This window comes from Manis pentadactyla, chromosome 7, assembly GCF_030020395.1.
Source record: "Manis pentadactyla isolate mManPen7 chromosome 7, mManPen7.hap1, whole genome shotgun sequence".
NCBI classification, from domain to species: Eukaryota; Metazoa; Chordata; class Mammalia; order Pholidota; family Manidae; genus Manis; species Manis pentadactyla.
In genome coordinates, this window is record NC_080025.1 from 27,573,443 (window position 1) to 27,594,513 (window position 21,071).

At 38.0% G+C, this 21,071-nt stretch overlaps 1 protein-coding gene across 1 annotated transcript in view; it reads right to left on the reverse strand.

Annotated features, from left to right (window-relative positions):
- Nucleotides 1–21,071, reverse strand: part of KCNU1 (potassium calcium-activated channel subfamily U member 1) — a gene marked incomplete at its 5' end in the record, with an annotated part of 115,270 nt that overhangs the window by 84,786 nt on the left and 9,413 nt on the right. The window contains 6 exon segments of the mRNA XM_057504953.1: nt 702–849; nt 4,975–5,070; nt 7,028–7,103; nt 8,016–8,127; nt 9,353–9,443; nt 10,515–10,576. Of these exon segments, the coding sequence (XP_057360936.1) occupies nt 702–849; nt 4,975–5,070; nt 7,028–7,103; nt 8,016–8,127; nt 9,353–9,443; nt 10,515–10,576 (585 nt within the window).

Consider the following 21,071-nt stretch of genomic DNA (forward strand, 5'->3'; position numbering starts at 1 on the left):
AAAGCAAAGTCAAGCAGCAAGGAGACCTTCCTGCCGGCTTTGTTCCCTCGTCACTATCTGTGCTTCTGATTCTCTGATTGATACTATTCAGGGCCTTGGAGGAAGTAAAGCATATGGAACAGAGCAGGGTTAAGGGAAAATGAGTGAAATGGGGAGATTTTCCAAGGTGGACAGGGGAACATCAGAAAGGTGGAGCAAGAAGTCTGCTAAGGTTTTTAAGGGACTGAAATTGAAGTCACTATGAGAAAAGGAGGCTTCCTCTGTCTGGGACACACTCCTAAATCAAGTACAGATGTTCACTCATCTGGTTTGGAGAGCTTATTCATCTAGGCTGGAAAGAATGCAGTGTTCTTCAGATCATATCTCAAATGCCCTTCTTTGGAAGAAAGATTTTAATTTGATGGGCAAAAGATGAAGGAATATAGATAGGGTTGTTCAAGTCAATGTAGAGCCAAATAAGGAAAATCTGCTTTCCTTTGACTACCATCCTCCTCCCTGGCAATCAAGTAATTACATCATGTGCTCCAGGGGATGGAGTTTGCAAAATATGGGATCAATGTATCTTCATTTTCATTTGACACTTACTCTGAATAGTGCAACATTCACTTTCAAACCTATACTGCTATTTCTCACCATTAACTGTGTGCTTTGGTTTTTATAGCTTTGGTTTAGTATCTAAAGATATTAAAAATATTCTTTACCAAACTCCCCAGGGTGAAGAAAATGATGGTCCATCCTAGGCATGTCTTGGCCACCACATCTCCAAAGTCAACAGTTGACGCTGTTGCCATGACCAGGTAAATGGACTCAAAATACGTTATATTCTGTGAATTTCTACCTTTGAGCCAGAATTTTCCACCTGTTCAAAGACAGAAGACTTAGAAAAGGTCTATGAATGGAAGCCAAGTGAAAATTTATAGATAGTAGGCAAAATGTTGGATTAATGAAGTTTCGCTTAATTCAATCCACATGAAATATGAAATGATTCCTATGTTGCTGCGAAGGGTTTGCAATTTGTGGGCAGTGACTGTGAAGTCTTGTTTTCCTGCATTGTGATTATTGCTGAAATCTGAGGGGGAATGTGGCTTGAGCCCACATCTGGAATGTTCCACTGGGGACTGGCTGCCTGGTATCTCTTTCCATGTGGGCACATCATTGCATCCTGGAGCCATGGAATTCCAAAGGCTCTCAGATTGAGCAATTATTATTCATTCACTGTCAGTTTTCACCAGCTTATGATTATCACTAAGGAGACAGGCACTAAAATGAGCTTAAGCACGTGAATACTAGTGTCTAAGAAAAAGCAAACAAGTTATTTCTCCCCACCCCCACAAAAATCTTTTCAGTGATTTAAAGAAAAGACCTGAAAAATATTTTTCTGATTTTCCTTCTAAGACTTTACATTTTACAGAAACTAAATTTGTCAGATTACCATTTTTATATTAAATTAAAAGAGTAAGGCAATGACACTGTACTTTATAGTGTATATAAACTTATAAAATATATGTCATCATATAGAACAATTACATGCAATATATAAAATTTCCCTTGGTTTTTCCACTTTTAGACATTTTTTTCAAACCGCTTACATAGTTCCTAGATGTTTCCATTTCTATATTTAGCACAAAAATGATCAAAGGCTAGAGACGGCTGGGGAGAGTAAGTTTTTTGTTCTGTTGTTAGCAACTAGAATGGAACTTAGAAATAATATAGTTTGCTCAGGTATTCGATTATTTTTTCAGAGACACACCAAGGGCTGACCCTTTCTTAAATTAGAGGAGCATCTTAAGAGGATGGATTCCTACACTGCCCCCTCTAGATTAAGAGATTGTGTCTACACTTAACTCCCATGGCTGGGAGTGGACTTTGTTGCAAAGTCTATTAATCTGCTTCCGCGGACTGCTGGAGTCCTCACTATTTTCTGAGATCAGGGTACTATAACAAAACCAAGCTTAAATCACACAGATTTAAACCATATGTATTTATGTTTTTTCTTTTTTTCAGGTGTACCAGAGTTGCTTGGGACAGTTTCCTTTAAGCTAAGACTTTACAGTGTCTTTTAAAATCTCAGGATAGGGATTCAGTCATACCCTTGCATAACATGTTGTATAAACTAAAACTAAATTTATTCCAACCTGAAAGAAGCCTCACTCTCTCTGGGAGTGTTACTTCAGTGGTTGAAACCCTCCTAAGAGCTGGCAGCCTCTTGCTCGTCTGCTGGTCCCCTCTGCTCTTCCTCTTACCCATCAGTCCCACATGGGAAATAAGAGTTAGGATAAAGGACTATGGACCAATGTTTAGAAACTGAATGATCTGTTTTTCACTCCATATTTCAGAACTGAAATGTTATGTTTTTAAACTTTATGTCTCAACTTTAGGGAATGAGGATAGTCTTCCTTCTTCGTTTACCTCCCATTATTTGTATCAGCCTTATTATTTTACATTGTACATGCTTGTCCTGGTCTATACATGTAATTCCCTTGTTTTGTCTTTATTCCACTTTAAATTCATTCATTCATCACCACCACCACTTTTTAGGGGGGTTTCCTCATTCTTGAATTCTTAACCAGGATTCATCTCCTATGTGGCTGGATTTTATCATTAAGACACATTTTTAAGAAGGGCTCACATGGGCTCTATTTTCTCTTGCATGCTTAAAATGACAGGTCAGGTTACACTTCTCTTCATACAAACTTCACAGACACAGCTCTGTCAACTTCTGGTATTTGATATATATTGCCAAAAAATCTGAGGCTCGTTTCATTCTGTCCCCTTCATACAGACTTTGCTTTGTTCTACTTGGATTCGCTCCTGATCCTTGAAGGTCAGTGACTGCTCCAAATGGTTGCAATAAATAATTTATGCTTATTTTTCCTGCGATACAGCAAACTATTTAGCCCACAGACTCAAGACTTTATTTTAAAACACTTTGCTGGGGCCGTTTATTGTGTCCTTTTCTTCAGGAACAACACTAACTTTATAGTTTCTTGAATCGACATCACCCATTTTTCCTGTTTCTTAAGAACCTCTGTTCTTTCTCCTGGCAGTATTTTTTGCCTCGGTCCTGCCTACCATATTTCTGAGCATGTTTTTGTCACATTTATTACATTTTGGTTATCTTTGCTGTGGTTTTCAGCTTTAGAATGCTTTTTGCTTCTTTTTCTCATATCTTTCAGCACCTTTTCAACTCCTGCTACACCTCAATAATCTTTTATTTAAAATCTTATGTATTTTGTTTGAGTTATTATTTTCAATGGTTTAAAGCCTTTTCATTTGTATGTTTTCTCAAATATGGATGGTTTTTTTCTTTTTTAACTCTTCCTTCTTTCCCTTGGGCAAATCATCTTGTAATTGTTCTTATAACTATTACATAACTGTTGTTATATTTCTCTGCTTTCCACCATTATGCCCTTACTATTTTTGGCAGAATTTAAACACAGGCACCATATGGATTACTTTTTGGTCAATACTCATCTTTGAATGGTATTTGCTTTTAGCCGAAGGACAGTGTGAGTGTGGAAAGATGGTGAGTTGAGACGATCAGGTTTTATTATGGTTTGTCATTTCAAATATCCTCTCTAGAAAATCTGCTTTTTTTTTTTTTCTCATCTGGTTGCTTCTCCTCCTTTCTGTACACACCATGGCTAGAGGTCTCCTCTCCTGAGTGGCTGGAGGCCCAACCGGGGCACATGTTCACATGCTTAGAAGAGCTACACAAAAGACTTTCATGATTCAAGTGAGCCTAGTGGAGATCGTGTGCAACCCAGGAGTGCGTCCTATTCACACGGGAACAGCTAGTTTTTGACTATGGCTGGGGGTGGCCTTGGGAGAGTGGGCTGCCAGAACCTTGTGTTTTCTCAAAGAATCCAGGAATCCATTTTTTATGTGAGCTCTCCATAAAAGTTATCAAGCAATAAGAAAATAGAAAAGAAAAAATGAAAACGTAATTAAGTCCAGTGAAATACACATATAGTCCATATTCAGCCTCAGAGTCCCTCACTCACCGGAAGGCAAACAAGTCCTGTCGCCATGGCCACAGCCGTTCGCGTTATCTGCCTCTGTGATGGCCAATCGGTCTCCACAGGGACGCTGATGCCTGCTTCTCCCAGGGACGCCCAGGTGCCGAGGTCCATCCCTGCAGATCCAGGGATCCGCCTTTGCCACTCACAGTGACCCTTGTATCTGTGGAATCTCTCTTCTGCTTGAGTGCGGAGGAGGCATGTGGCCAGCCTCAGATTTTTTGAAGGTTCACATCATAGTTTGCATTTGGTGTTTGACATGTTTCTTTATGAACTGAAGATGGTTTTAAAACTTCTTTTCCTTATTGTTTTAATAAATTTTGAGGGGAGGACTCAAATGAAAGGACTTTGGTCACCTTTCTCCAAGGTCTCTTCAGGTTTTTAACATCCCACTTCAATTTCTGCATTTTATAATGACTGCTCCTCAAATGTCCTCAAGCAGTAAGTCCAGGAGTTTCTTATTGTTGAAATCCATTATTATGTCCCTGACTATGTGAGATAAGATCTAACCTTTCCCATTGGCAGGAGGTAGCTACATATACAGAAGGACTTCAGAACTAAGAAAGTCCCAAATCTCCCCTTTGCGACTCAGCAACTCTTTACCCATAACTCCCCTGCTTTTATTGTGTGAAATTCTCTCTGAGTTCATTTTTTTGACTCTTAATTCTTTTTCAATATGCTTGAACCCCTCTGATGATACAGTGATAAGTTTTACCTATTACCTGTACCTCTGAAGGGTAAGCTTATTAGATCCTTTCCTAAAAGCAGGTTTGGGAAGCTGACAGAGGGGATATAAATACACCTTGAATGTAGGAGATACACCTTAATGAGTGATATTATGGGGGTGAAGAAAACCCAGAAAAGGGAAGTGAAAAGATAACCCTCACATTGGGTACAGGAATGGAGATAAGACTTCAAAAGGTTTACCTCCATATTTTAAAGAAACAACAGTAGAGGGTCTGAGGAGATGCTTACCAGGTGAATGAATCCTGCAGCAGTGAACCAGGTACTAAGAATTATGGCTAACAGTTTGGAAAACTTCAGGGAATTGCTAGAGGAAGAAGGACAAAGAGTTGTTGAATTCTGACAGGTCCCAGAACAACGCAAATACCTCATTCTCAAAATTCTTGCTACTCAAAGTGTGGCTCATGAACTGGAAGCAATGATATGCTTACTGGGAGTGTTATTGTAAATGCAGAATCCCAGGCCCCAACCCTGACCTCCAGATCAGCACTGATACAAGATCCTCTGTGTGATTCATGCACACATTAGAGCTCGAGACGCACAGCTCTAAAACACACCGGTCACGCACTCTTGTTCAACCAGTTTAGATTCCGCCGTATCTACTTTGACATACTGCTTTTAAAAATGTATGTGTATCATTATAGAACAAATTTAATAGATCGCTGCCTGTCAAAACACAATGGTACAAAATGCAGTGTCCCAGGAATTCAGAGAGTGGGCTTGCAAAGGAAATGTTAAGAAGGTTACAGAAATGTGCTTTTATATTGCTGCTCATACCAGGATCTTTGAATGAAGATCAGCTTTCCTCAAGATTCTGCCTCCCATGTAAAGCCCTAGAGTTTAGCTGAAACCTCTGTGGTTTGTAGGCAGGGCCACCTGACACACAAGAACTGCCCTTTCCAATCCTGACTGCTCCATAATGCATAACACTTAGCTGTGAAATCAACCTGGTGTGTGATATGGTACACCTAGTGAGAACGTACGATATTTGATGTTTCTAGTGAGCACATAAAGGCACAGAGATTTTGAATGGGTGACTCAAAACTTAAACAAATTGCTTAAAACTTTAGAAGTATTGCTGCCCAGAGGTATTTTCTTTTTCTTTTCTTTTTTTTTTTTTTGAGAAAGAGACATTTAGGTAGCTCCGTTTTTTTAAATATAGTTCACTGCTACTACTGGGCAGCTCTCATGTTCAGGGGAATTGTCCTACACTAACAGACAGGCGAGATGTGATTCAAGAGAGCAAATGTATAAAATCAAAGCCTCTGAATTTCTTTGATTTAAAAAAATTTTTTTGGTCTGTGGGGGCAGAATTAAAGTCTGAATGGATGTACACATTTTAAGTGTAACAAAGAAAAAACTCATTAAAATGATTGCTAGTGACTGTGAAGGGGTATGTGGGGGGGACTTGTTAAAGGGGGAACCTAGTAAACATAATGTTCTTTCTGTAATTGTAGAATAATGATACAAAAATTAAAAAAATGATTGCAAACTTTTCAGCCTATGTGTGATTTTAATAGGAGAAAGTGAGCAAATACCATTATGGGAGCTAAAGAATTTCGTGATTTTTGCACTGAAATTACTTTTTTTATTGAAGTGCCATTGATATACAATATTAGTTCCAGGTGTACAACACAGTGATTCGATAATTATGTATTACTAAATGCTCACCATGATCGGTGGAGTTACCATCTGTCACCATCCGTAATTATTAGAATATTACTGACTATATTCCCTGTGCTGTACTTTACAGCCCCATTACTTATTTCATAACTGTAAGTTTGTTCCTCTTTATACACTTACTTTGCCCATCTCCCCATTCCCCTCCCCTCTGGCAATCACCAGTTTGTTCTCTGTAATTATGACTCTTTTTCTGTTTTGTTTTGGTTTTTTTTTTAGATTGCACAGAGAGGTGAAATCCTACGGTATTTGTCTTTCTCTGACTTATTTCACTTAGCGTAACACCCTCTAGGTCCATCCACATTGTCACAAATGACAAGATGCCATTCTTTTTTATGTCTGAGTAAAGCCCATTGTATATATGTGCCAAATCTGCTTCATCCATTCATGTGTCGATGGGCACTTTAGTTGCTTCCAGATCTTGGCTATTGTAAACAATGCTACACTGAACATAGGGGTGCACGTATCTTTTCACATTTGTGTTACTGTTTTCTTCAGAAAAATTAATGATTTGAGTTGAAGTTTCAGTTAACATTTTAATTTCCTAATCCAAACCAGTAATAAGTAGTAGTTGAGGCATTTACCTGGTCCTGATGGCTTGTAGAATTTGCAAGATTTGAAGGAGTTCTAGCAGCCACAAAGCTCTTAGGAACCTTAGACCTACAAAACAATTCAGAGGAGAAAGCTGCCAAAGAAGAGGGTCATGGCTGGGAGTATTCTGAATCATAACACAATTGGCACTGCTTATATTCTTTCTCTCCCTGAAATGATCAAATACAAAACAATATAATATCATAGGTTTAAGAGCATGAGTTCTAGTTCAAGCTTCTTTGACTTCTTTAGTTTCTCACCTGTAAATGGAAATTATACTAGGACCTACCTGATAAGGCTGCTAAGCTAATTTTATATGTAAAAGCATGCCTCACATAACAACAAGCACTATTCACATGTTACTCTATTTAACTTTTCTTTAAATGGAGAGCAAATGATCCACAAATCACTTAAACTCCTAACTATAGAATCTCCTGTGATACGCTCCTCGGTGTTGGCATGATGTTTTACTTTACATAGTTTGATGACAATGATAGCAAGGAATAATTTGTAGATAATAAATAGTAATATAACGTTACATAAAAACTGATAAAAGCCACATAACATCATGCACTGTCAATACATCCACCTTAAAGATGAGATTACTAATTAAATATATCTCTAACATGTCACAGCATGTCTGGATATGATGATTTATAACTTTTAAAGACCAAGGGAGGCTTGTCATCTCTCCCAGTCCGTGTGGGATCTCAGCATCAAGGCTCTGTGGCGGGCTGGGGTGGTGGGGCTGTGGAAGAGCCAGTCCATAAACAATAAACCACCACTGAAACCTGCTGCTCAGCGGGTATATCACTAGGTACTGAGGTTAAGAAGAAAGAGCCCTGAAAATATATTACATCACCATACAAGCACAGTGAGGGATATTTTAAGTGATGTCGAGGCTCTAAAGGAAAATGAAGGGCACTTACGAATGAATGTTGAGGCTTTTCCAGAGATTGCTCCTGATTACAACACACTTACCTAGCCAATTACTCTTCAGATAATAAGAAATAAAGGTTGGTGGGATGGTGAGGATGTCCACAATTGAATTCACCTCCAACCAGAACTTGATCTTATCATCAACTGCCAAAAACTATGAAATGAAAATAAAAGACTGTAAATTCTGTTACCCCCAAGAATGCAAAAGTGAACACAAGGGTGGCTTCATCAGCTTCAGTCCATTCATTGGCTGAAGCTCTGATTTCATCTATTATATATATACATATACATATACACATACATATTTAAATAGCTGTGTAGATGACTATATTTGTATATAGATGCATACATACATATAATATTTATATGGAGAGTGTACCTTTCGTGGGTGTTCAGTAAATGAATATGAACCCACTTTATTTGCCAGACCTTAACTCTCACACTTCAAAATAAACACTTTTTGGGCCTTCTTGCTATTAACTAGAGCTGTCAGATATATACATATATGTAATTACGTAGGGAAAACCCCCTATTTGTAAACAATGAAGATACATGATTTAGTGTGGTCTTCAAGGGAAAAGATACAGCTATCTAGAAGATCGGAGGCCAAGGGCTGTGTTTATGAGGTTCCCTATCTAGATTAAGAAAGCAAATATTTCCAAAAGGGAAAGTTTGCTGTAAAGAAAAAATTTTGATGGTCAGTGTGGTCAGAGCAAGTTTTGAAGGAAGGTCATAAAAATACATACCATATATATATATATATATATATATATATATATATAAAACATATATATTTGTGTGTGAATATATGTATTTATGCATATATTTATATACATACATTCATACAAGTATGTGTCTATATATACAGTCTCCCACAAACATTGGGTTGATAAAACACATTGAAATCAAGATCTAGGGTGTGTCCTCACTAAATATCTATGGACTGAGAGGATGAGTTAATAAAAGAGTGTAACAAAAATGAGACAAAGAGATAAAATTACTTTATATAGTTTCATGACACATATGCTACCACTGGAACTGATGGCATTTTCAAAGACTTGTTATTCAGGCTTGCTAGCTTGCAATTATTAGAAAAGCTTTCTCAGTGGTAGGTGGGAAGCCAATAAGGACGACAGTGTGACAGGGTGATGCTATTTGATAAAGGAATCATTTTCATTTGTGTTGGAATTTTGGGCCCAGTTTCCAGCTACAGGTTCAGGAGAGGGAGTTTCATTATACATTCAACAATTTAAGGCACAGACCCCCTTGCTTTAGAGCCTGAGTCACAGGCAGATTGTGTAACTAAGGTACAGATGCACATCTCTGTGTGTGCACCTGTTGTGTGCGCCTGTTTGCCTCCACTCTCAATAGGTACTTACTCTCAACCCAAAACAGAAACTGAAAAAAGCATTGAAAGCCAAATCAATAGGGATGGTTTTGCCTTGGTATGAAGAACAGCTTCTCACAGGGCTGGAAAAGAAAGGAGGACAGTTTGTAGAGATGTGCAGTTTAAAAGCTGTGTCAATATAGAACTAAATACAGGGGAAAGGTGGGCAATTTTCTCTTTATTCCCCATGAATGGTCAATCCAGACACTTAAGTTCACATCTCAAGGAAACTATTCTCTTGAAAGAAGAGGTAATACATGAACAAAACCACCACTAGGCTGGGTCTGGAGCTGACATTAACAGGAAAAGGGCCTGCTCTTTCTTTCATAGAGTTGATGGGTTCTATTTCTGTACCATCAGTAGGCTCCAGGCACAAAGAGATTATGGGACTTGCTCTGGTTTGCAAGACCATCCATACAGGACATTCTGGCTTCTCTGATAAGAGCTACCCCATGTCAAGTGCACTGATCCAAACCAAACGCAAAGGAAATTTCCGAAAACATCAGTAAGGAATTAATGAAACAGATGACTACTTTCCCTGGAATCTCTAAAGTTGCTCGACGTTTGTGGCCCTGTCATCCCAATTTACTTCAGTTGGAAATCCAATTAATTCCCAGAGAATCAGCATGGACTACAGGTTAGACTGGGTTGTGTCCAAGAAACTGTCCTAACTTTTTGGCACAAAAGAAGGGAATGCCTTCAGAGAAGAGCAGATAATTTGCTCCTCTATCTCAGGTGAGGCCTAGCATTTTCCTTTCTCAAGTCCATCCCAAGTTGTTTGAAACCTGTAAGAAACTCTGAGATGACTAGAGAACTTCTGCTTCCACATCTTTGCAATAGAAGGACATAAAGCCTTTGTAAGTGGGCCAGGGAGGAGGCCATCTGGAGGCATGTGGTCCGGTCCCACACACTACTGTTCTAGAACAGACCTGTGGACAGTACCCAGCCCCCCACACCACAGGATGATGGGACGCAAGAAAAACGCATGCATTTTTTGTGGAGTTGGGTTTAGAGTTTCCTGAGGGAAACTAAGCACAACCTTTTTTGTGTTTGTACCTTTGAGAGTATATTAAGTATTATTTCCTAGAGAAAATTCCAAATTAGCTGACAACTTACTTTTATAGCAGACAAAGGTGACTAGGGAGTTTACTCACTCAGTAAAGTTGATGAAATAGATTATAAAAGACCCGATGCTTAGTACAAAGACAAGGATCATCTGAAAAAGACACACACACAAAAAAGGACAAATGTACAAATCCACTGTATCTTGCAAATCATTGAATACAGATAAATGTACAAACCAACAAAATTGCATTCTTAACTTGCCTATGTATGTGTAGCCATTTTTCACATGTTCATTCATGTTACCATTCATTCAAGAACAACTGGCCCTTTACTGGGTATTCAATAAATGAATATATACCCACCAATTTAATTAACCTAATTTTACCTCTCACACACTGCAAAATAAACAGTCTGATCTCCCTGATGCTTCTCAAGCATTCTGATCTCAAGAAATCCTATCATTTATTCGCTCATTCACTCACAAGTACTAAGTGCTTAATATGTGCTATGCACTTTATTGCACTCTAGAAACTGAGGGCTACTGGATAAAGACTTGAGGCTTGAATTGCCTGTGATGTTGTAAAAGACATAGTCCCAAACATGTCTATGCCAAGGATGGTCAGGATTTTGCAGGGGGGAAAGTGCTATGCAGGCAAAAGAAAATTAGTGCTTTTAACATGCCAGTGTATCTGGTCTGTAAAACAAGCAGAGCCTGTGGAATGGAACCAGAAGTTCATCCATTCAAAACCTTCAATGCATTTGAATGAAATCTTTCCCAGCCTCCATGACTTTTCAGGTCAACTTCAGGTAACCAAAATTTTTCCAGTTATTTCTAGTTTCCAAACCATTTTTTAAATTATGTTCAGTCCAGTGTAGTGTTAATACTATTAATAATAGTAAAATAGAATTTTATTTACAATTAAAGCTTGACTCTCTTTCAGCTCAGGTGTTCGTGGGCAGATTACCTGTATTGGGGAAGGGCTCATTTTCTTTCCTATAAACCCTTTGGGTTTTTATTCGTACTTGCCCACTGACTAGGCTACCTCTGGCCTCACCAGAACTGCAGGTCAAGGGTGAGTGAGTGAACAGAAAAGGGTGGTCAGAGCAGGGAACGCTGGACTTGACTGGCGTTAGACCACTATGCTCGCTCACACTGTGGGGCACTCGGGGATGGCAGGTGTTCAGTGTTTACTTTTATGGGTCATTGCATTACTTTTCGGAGATCTTAATTCAATTCATATTCAGGTCATATGCGTTAGGCTTGCCATGGGAGGAAAGCACTCTCACACCTCTGCCACAACAGAGTTAATTCTATTTCCAACTCAGCCTGATCATCACTGGCTTGGGTAAGAGGCTAAGTGCTTCAAATGATTTTCTTTCCACTGCTCTCTAAGTGCCACTGCTAACCAGCCAGCACTTCCAGATTCTGCCTCTCAACCTGAGAGAAATGCACAGGTCCTCCCAGAACCACCTCCCAGCTCTCCGTGACCCACTGTGCAGTGCACACAAGGGGTTAGCTCCCGGTGCCTTCTCTGGGCTTAGTATATTCTTTTCCTGGGGGTCTCAGCTCTTAAAATAGGTTCTATTTAAACACCTAAATTTAGTATCAGTGAAGATATTATTAAGTTTGTGGATCTAACTGTAGTTAGAAATGTAGTCTGAAGCTTAGGAAAAATGTTGGGAGTGGGTATGTGTATATAAACATACATATATGCTGAGATACATATATATGTATATATACACATATAACTTTTTGATAATATCTATAATTATCCATCTTTATTTTTGATCATTATTAACTATTACTAAATAGAGTTCATGAATCATCAATAAATAGCTTTCTTCTCTTTTCATATGATTATATTTGTTTCTCTCTTATGAAATCTCGTGATTCTTCAAGTAGGCATCGTATACTGATCAGCTTCCAGAAAGATGAAGGCAGGCCTTCCAAACCATAGAAATTAACGAAAAAAAAAGAGAAAATTTTCATTTTACTGAAACTAAGAACAATATCAACCTCATGCCACAAACCTAAAGAATACCATCCAGAAATCATACATAACAGGAAAACATATACCAAGCCCAGAGAAGGCACTGGGCGCTAACCACCTGTGTGCACTGCTCAGTGGGTCAGGGAGAGCTGGGAGGTGATTCTGGGAGGACCTTGTGCTTCTCTGGGGTTGAGAGGCTGAGTCTGGAAGTGCTGGCTGGTCAGCAGAAAGCCTTCCCCCTGACCTACAGATTGAAGATGGAGCCCCAAAGCCGGGGGGGGGGGGGCAGACGAGACACTCTGAGGCCCAGCAGCAGCTGAGGAGGACCTCTTGGCTGTCAGCAATGCTTCTCTTCTAGAAGAACCTTGGAAAGCAGTCACAGAAAAATACATGGAGGAACCTGAGCCCTCATCCAGGGAGAGCCTTCTGTGTGGAGGTGCTGGCTGGCCATACTGTTATCCCCAGTGTTTGTCTCTGTGGGAAAACATTCAGTAAATTGAAAGTGATTTCCACAGAGGGGCTTAAAACCCCATCTAGTTGGTGGACAGTTATGGGTGTCTTCAGATTACAAAGAGTGGCCAGTGCAGTTAGCAAGGAACACTACGAATAGGCTAACCCTTCATTTGTGAATGTTAGCAGACAGACAATAGAAAATTGACAGCTAAATGGGAAGCATAGGAAAACAGGAGGAAAAGGCAGAGAAAATAGATGAAATGACCTATAATGAAAGAGTTGACATAGACTATGTAATTAACCTTTTAAAAACTACAATTAGTATTCCTAGTGAGCATCTAAAAACCTGTTCCACAGGATTGGAGGACTGGAAAGGCCAAAAGGGAATATGGGGGGGAACAGACGTAAAAACTGCAAGAAGCTGTATCCCAAGGCCTGGCTGGGGATCAACAAAAGGAGGTCAGGATTATTAACATTTAGCCTCTTGGAAGGGGTGCCCTCTGGAATTGGGATTCGGAAGTCAAGGAGGAGTCCTGGTTTGGCTGGCAATGCTGTGCTCTGAACTGAGGAGATACTGTGATCCTGGTTCTGGCAATGCTGGGAAAAAAATGGAAACAGGAGCCAAGCACTGCTACTGGAGTGAAAGGCCCCTGATTAGGTGAGGCTGAAAGAAAACAGATGGGAAACACAGAAGGAGCAGGTCCCTTCCTCTGCACTAGGCTTCCTGGCTTCCTTCGTACCAGAACCTAAATCTGAGCATAATTCAGCTGACAAGAGACACATGTAATTGCTGAGTCCTGGCCTCACATCACAAAGCAGAGGATAGAGGGTAGATTTGGAGCTGAGACACAACAGCCTTAGCATCTAGCAGGTAGCCTAAGTGCAAGAAGACATTAGAACAGCATTTACAGAGACTTTAGGAAAAGCCAAGAATTCTACACACAACCACATTGTTGTTTACTTGTAAGAGCAAGGGGAAAAAAAACATTTTTGGACATTCAAGGGTTCAGAAAGTATACCACCCATCCACACATCCCCTTGCAAATGAATATGGGAAGTAGAAAAAAATATTCAGAATGATAGTGTCATTTAAGAAAAAGTGGTGCCTAACAAAACTGGCAAAATTAATGAAATTTTAACTCTAATGCAAATATTAAGAAAAAAAAGTCTTACCAGATGTATAATACTAAAAACAAACAAAAAACCAGAATAGCAATCTGGAACTGAATGTTTAGATTAGTCCAACAATTTCTGGAAGGAAGGAGGAGTGGTGTGGACGAAAAACACGCCAAAGATGTCACGCAAGAGGACATAGATATAAAACCTGAAGAGATACATTGAGAAATACAGAGAGGAAAGTTTGATCTGAATTTGATTTACCTAATAGGCCTACGATATCCTATTACAAATGGAATCACCCAAGTCAAAAAATGCAAGAAAAAAATAAAAGCAATCAAATCTTAAAGTGTTATAATAAAAGTAACAAATAAATAGGAACATCAGCCAATGGTCAGTACTTACTACTCTGAATGGTTTACATGTATTACCATATAATTCTCCCTATAATACTTTAAGGAAGGTTATTTACATTACATGAATAAAATCCAACTTGGAAAAATTAATTGGCCCAAGATTACACTAGGAAGTGGGGGAGCCCATGTCTCTCAAAAATCACCATCACAATTCTGCCTCTCCAGTAAGCAAGGGAACTAAGACTGTGGCAGAGCCCTTAGCTGAGTATCTAACGTCCATTTTCTCTGTACTAACAGACCTCCCATTTGTTTGTTTAAGCCACTGTATTTCGGTGCCCTATTATGCAGCAAATTCAACCTCTAAATATTATGAAGACCAATAAAACAGATCACCAGAAAGGAGAATAATTAAATTCCCTGGGAAAATTTAAAAATTAATGTATTCTTCAATCAATAAGAGAAAAATCCAACTATATACTTGCAAGAACACACTTAAGAGGAAATAAGAAAGACTGATGAACGAGAGCTGGGCAGAGACATCCCACTCAAGTATGAATTAAATGAAAGTAGGGTCACATGCTAATATTGTATTCTGAAATATGCCGGAAAAAAAAAAAAAACCCGAAAAAGGAAAATACCCTAAATGTGACAAAAAAGGATATTTTGTATTGATAAAAGGCACTATCAACCAAGAAGATATAACAGGTAACTTAATGCATTAATTGATGTTGTATAAAATATGTAATGCAAAATTTACTGGAAATGCAAGATATTCGATAGAACTATAAAATCGTAAATGAAAATGTTCGACATGTCCCTTTCAATCAGTCAGCAGTAAGTAAGGATATGGAAAATACATATACCATAATTAACAGTGCTTATATATCAAACGGATAATACATATTCTTTCAAAAGTCCATTAGGTAGTAATAAAAATCGATTATGTATTAGGCAACACAGAATTTCCCCATAAATTCCGTAAACTAGAGATCATAAAGACAGTGATATTCTTGCACCATAAATTTTACGCAGGTAGAAAATATAGACACTCTATCTTCAAGAAAATAAAAGCTGACCACATTCCTGTAAATAGGTCATGAATCAAGCAAGAAAACAAAATTAAAAATTTAAACGACAAGGTGAATTAGGCTTTAGTAAAAGTAAGAATATTACTTGCCAAAATCTGTGAAATACGGCCAAGAAGCACTATGAAGGGATTTTTTTTTTTGACAATCCATAACACAGTTTATTACCTCCTTCTTTTCTTTTTCCTTTTTCTTTCTTTTCCCCCACCTCTGACAAAACTTTCCTGAGGCACTGTTTTCATATTAAACGCATGAAATCCATTACCATTTAAAATGCATTATTTGTCTTCTAAATATTTTAATTGTTCCTGAAAGTGTTGGTCCTCGCTGCCTCTCCTTCCGGACGGACCGGAGCCCTGCTTTGTTGGCCTCGCTCTCGGTTGCTCTTTTCACCTAAGTCACAGCGACCAGGCGGCCGGTGCGGAGGGTGCAGCACGGGGGGCAGCGGCCCGGGGGCCCCGGCCTCCACCCAGGCGCAGAGGCTCCAGGAGGAGCCCGGGGCCCCCCGCCACCGTGAAGACCCGTGGGTGCAGGACGGTTTTCCTTTAAGGGTCCACTTCTCCAAGTGCAACGCAATGCTATTGCCGGTTCATCCTTTTTTCCTCTGGGGACTGGAACTTGCTCTCCCAGCCCCAGCCAAGGGGAAACATGTCGGTTTGGGGATTTCTCTCAGTAAATTCAGTCACTTTTCATCCAACTTTTCCCCACACTTGGGGCGGGCTTTGGATGATGGGGAAAGAAGCAGGTGTAGTAAAAGAAAAGGTTTATGAGAAAATTCTCATCCTGAATGGTGGGGTGGCATGTGATAGAGGATCAGCATTAATGAAAACTGACTGGAAGGGGGAAAAAGAAAAGGAATTAAAGTAAATGGGAAACAAACGGGATACTAAAATTAAGAAGGATAAAAAAAAAAGATACTATATGTCTAAAACATGAGTCTAATGACATATATAAATCTCCAGTAAGGCTACATGAGACCAAAAGGAGGCACATGGCCCATCTTGAGAGGGAAGTGGTACGAAACATGGCCCTTTTTTCCTCTAGGAGCAGATAGAGGGGGAAAGTGTTCTTAATAAGAAGGTGGATTTTAATCTATAGAGCAGTCAAGATTTTCAAAGTTGCATTCCCTCTGGTGGATCCCTTTCCTTGGAAAATGTTCTGTGGTTTTAAAAACAAAAGTTTCCATTTAAAACTAAGGGAGCAATATGATTTCTTATCCAAACATAAAACTTTTAAGAATGACACAGACTCTGCTAACAATTACACCAGGACAACTAGCAAAAACTTGGGTTTATGATCATCCAGCTTATAACATATATTATCTTGTTGATTGAGTAATTACTGCTAAATACCTCTAAAAAATAGTACTCAAGTGGAGAAATGGGGGAATAGCTCTGTAACAGCAAGACAGGGGCAAGAGACTAAAAGGGAATTTAAATTTGCTGACCCCTGTCTCTAAATATATTTAAAGGTTTTTCTTCTGACTTATCATTGCAGTTGATCAGACTCATTTGATTAAAGCAGCATAACTATTTTACAAATTCTGATAATTAATAAACAAAAACTAAAATAGTATAGGAAAATTCATCCAAAAAAGATGGATTTTTTCAGTTCTATGTATTTAAGGGTCTTACTTATTGCTAAATTGAGAATAGGGTTCAGCATCAATCTTAGTCATTTTTTGTGTTTTTAGATACAAGCCCTGAGTATTTCATTTACAAAATTATTAATAATAGTAATACATATATACTTAATTTATGCTTGGCACATATATACATATATATTAGCATATATGTATCATTAGCTCATGTACTGTTACAATGTGTTAAGTCATTCTCATATATCAACTCATTTGTCCATTGAAATAAACTATACAAAGTATTTTTATCCCCATTGTATAATTTTTACATTCTATGTCTATGCATTAGATTCCACAATTATCAAGAGGATGTAATAATAATAATACCTCTCCTTTGTAAAATAGATAATAAAACAGTATTGGGAGAGGAGATCTGGTGTGAAGGGTTCCCAGGGAGGTTTATTTTAGGAACTAGCACCCAAGAAAGTTTCAGAACTGATGGTACCCACTGACCCTTTGGGATTAACCACTCAGTTTATACTCTTCACAATGAATTGCCACAAGGAATGATAAATGTTATTTCAAAATTTAGACACAACTTATGGGGGAAGAAGAATTGTCTTATGTCACCTAAACACCTAAAGAAAATATATCTGATAATGATACTGACAGTCTATAGGTTTAAAGAAAGAAACTGGAAGCAGTGTATGGAGATAGGGGTTAGAAAGAAACTGATGCTTTATTATGCACCTTCTGATACCTTTTGAATATTGTACTATGTGCATAAACAGACAAACAATGTGATCATCCACAAATAATCAGTGGGAATACTGTGTAGAATTTCTTACCAGGGTTTTTTATTATCATATGCTGAAGATGCCTAAACTAAAGCATCGTCTCAGACTATGTAACAAAATAAGTTCCTGATGCTTATTGTATATTCAGTATAAAAGATGAAATATATTTAAATATTTATGTTTAATGGACGTGGAAATGGAAAACATACAGATGAAGATATAACTCATTTCAAGGTGGTGGAGAAAGTTTTTAAATTTTATTTTTTAAAATAAACAGTGAATGTAAAGTATGAAAAGATTGATCATTTGTAGTATTTTTCCTACAAGTGTCATTTCATTATGAAAATGAGCAAAACCCAGCAAAATAAATTTTAGCCAATTTTCCCAGCATCATTTCTGAAATATTCTCATTTCCAAGTGAATTGTGATGCTTTCTTTGCTCATTCAGTTGTTCTGTATACAAGACTGACAACTGTTGCTCTCTAGATAAGGGCTTATTATTTACAGAAAGGCTTATACATTATAGAAAGGAGTCCAAAGTGGTAGATTACCTGAAGAAATAGAAGCCAGAGAAGACAGAAAAATAGGATGTGGACATATAATGCTACCTAGAATGAAGCTAAAAATAGGATACTTAATAAAGATAAGCCATAAATTTGGTTCTAAATATTAACAACATCCCCCAGTGCCCTCCCCTCTCCCTCCAAAAAAGGGAAAATATTGTTTAGGACTATTTAGAACTAAATTCAGAAAAAAAATCTCCCACAGGTAGTTCAAAAAACATACCTTGTGATAACTAAAACAAGTCCATAGGTTCTGCAGTGTCAATCAATACTTGGCCATGTTTTAATCTATAGAAGGGTTTCTGAAGGTATCCTGTTCTGAAGATAGTATTTTCTTTCCCTTTGATTACTGGAATTTTCCTGTTCCTCCCCTTTCCTTTCCTTGTTTTCTTTTCCTCTTTCCCTCTCTTTCACTTTCCTCTCCCCCATTCTTCCTCCTTCCTCGTGTTCTTCCGATGGGTGGTTGGCCACATATGCTCCCTGAGGTATTAAGGACATTAGCCTGCAGATTTATTTTTTTATTTACTATGTCTGGAGGGGGGCAGTCTTGATCTAGATATTGTGTTTTCATTGAAAAAGAAAATAAAATGTTTTCTTTTGTTTATTTTCTATGCCCTGTAATTGTTTAATTAGCATCAGAGATAGCCACTCCTTGAACATTTGGTTGACGGGACTTTGAAATTGTCTAGGCTTCTGAGGAAGAGGGGGTGGAGGGGAGATGGTGGTGGTGATGATATAACATCTTTGTTTCTTCCAGGTATTTGGTCTGTTTATGTTTCTTTCTTTCATCATCCATTTTGATAGTTTATATTTCCTAAGGAATCATCCAATTTTCAAATTTAATTGCATATGTATCTCTCAATTTCCTTTTTACCTGTACTTATTTTTTTCATTTAATGTCTTATTTAATGTGCTTTTCCTCTATTGTTCTTGTTTAGGCTAGTGATTGATTTCTCTGTTTTGTTTTGTTTCAAGTAATAAGCTGTTTTATAATTCATTAATCACTGACTTTTTACATTTATTCTTAGATGTAATGTGTTTTCTTTAGTTTTTTGAGATTGATACTTAATTCATTTGTTTGAATTATTTTTATTTATCAAAATAAGTTTTTATTGTTAGGCATTTAACCCAGAACCACTCCCATCTTATATTATAAGTGCAAGGAATATGTGGTGTTTTCGTGATCTTTAAGCTCTAAATATACTGCAATTGTTATTTTGATTTCTCTGAGCAAGAGTTTTTTGAGAGAGAGATTTCAGAATATTTAGTTGTAAGGTCTTTGTTTTTGTTTTTTTTCTGGGTTTATTTATTACTTCCTTACCTACTATTGCTCAGTGTTCAGCTGATGTTGTCTGTACTTTGTAAGTTTTATAATTGGGATTGTTTTTTGTTGCCTAATACATGCTGCATTTTACAGATAGTCCATAGACACTTGTAAGTTTAATGTCTATTTTCAGCATATGGAGTTTGATCATTTTAATCAGCTCTCTCTTATTAAGTTACTCCAGTTTTCTTTCTGCTTATTATAGTTAAAAAGAAATAGATCCAAAAGCTCCACCAAAGACTTAATACCTAAACTGAGTGAAGTTTCAGCCTCTCTCAGGAGTGAAACTTTAAAATAATCAGTCTGGAATTTCTTGAACATCACTACTGAGGTAATCTGCATGTTAAGATTTATCTGATATAAAAATTAATAGTGTATTGTGCAATTTCTATTATCATTTGCCTGGTATACCTTTTTCCTTTACTTTGAAACTTTTCTCCCTCTTGAATTTTTAAAATATAATTAGACCATGTCAACCCCATGCTTAAAAAACCCTCAGTGACTGCCCCCTGCATTAGAATAAAGTTATTCCATTTGAACAGCCTATCTCCTTAACTGTAAGTGCAAAAGGTTGCGTGATTCCCCGTCTCCTCTCAGACCTTCTGCCCTGTCCTCCATGACCTTGGACACAGGAGCCTCACTTTGATACATGTGATCTGAGCTCTTTCCTTCCACGAGTCTGTTCTATCAGGAATCTTGCTCCCTCGCTCTTCAATTGTTTTATCCTTCTGGTTCTTCATGTCTCAGCTCAAATCTTACCTTTTCAGAGATTGCTCCCCTGATTACTGTATCTAATGTGCTCTAACTCCATAACCACCAAAAATCTCAAACACAGCCCTTGTAATTCCCTCATAGCATTGATCACTATCTGAATTTAGATTATCTGTTTATAAATATTTATCATCTCTCTCCCCACTAGAATTTAAGTCCCTTAAGTACAAGACTCATGCCTGCATTTTCACCTTGTCTACAGTGTCCACCTTGCATATAGTTGGCAAACAATAATTATTTGTTGAAAGAAGAAAGTAATAAAATTACAAGGGAAGGAAGAAAGGATGGTTGGAAAGGAAACCTATAAGAAATTTTGTTTTCTTCTTATTCTTTCATAAAATATTTGCTTGGGACCCCTACTGAGTTTCTCAATTAGCCTTTCAGTGCTATTTATTCTAATCTAACCTTCACTCCATGCCTCTTGTTTTTCCAACTACTTCATCATCAGCTGTAACATATTGAAAGAACAATATTTCCATCATTAAAGAGGTAATTTTTATAGGTATGGTAATCCATGATCATGCCTTCTCCACCCACTCCCTCCGTGCAACACTTACATGGTGGGTGGTGTAAGTCCTCTTCAGCCTCACGCCAGTGACCTGTAATACATC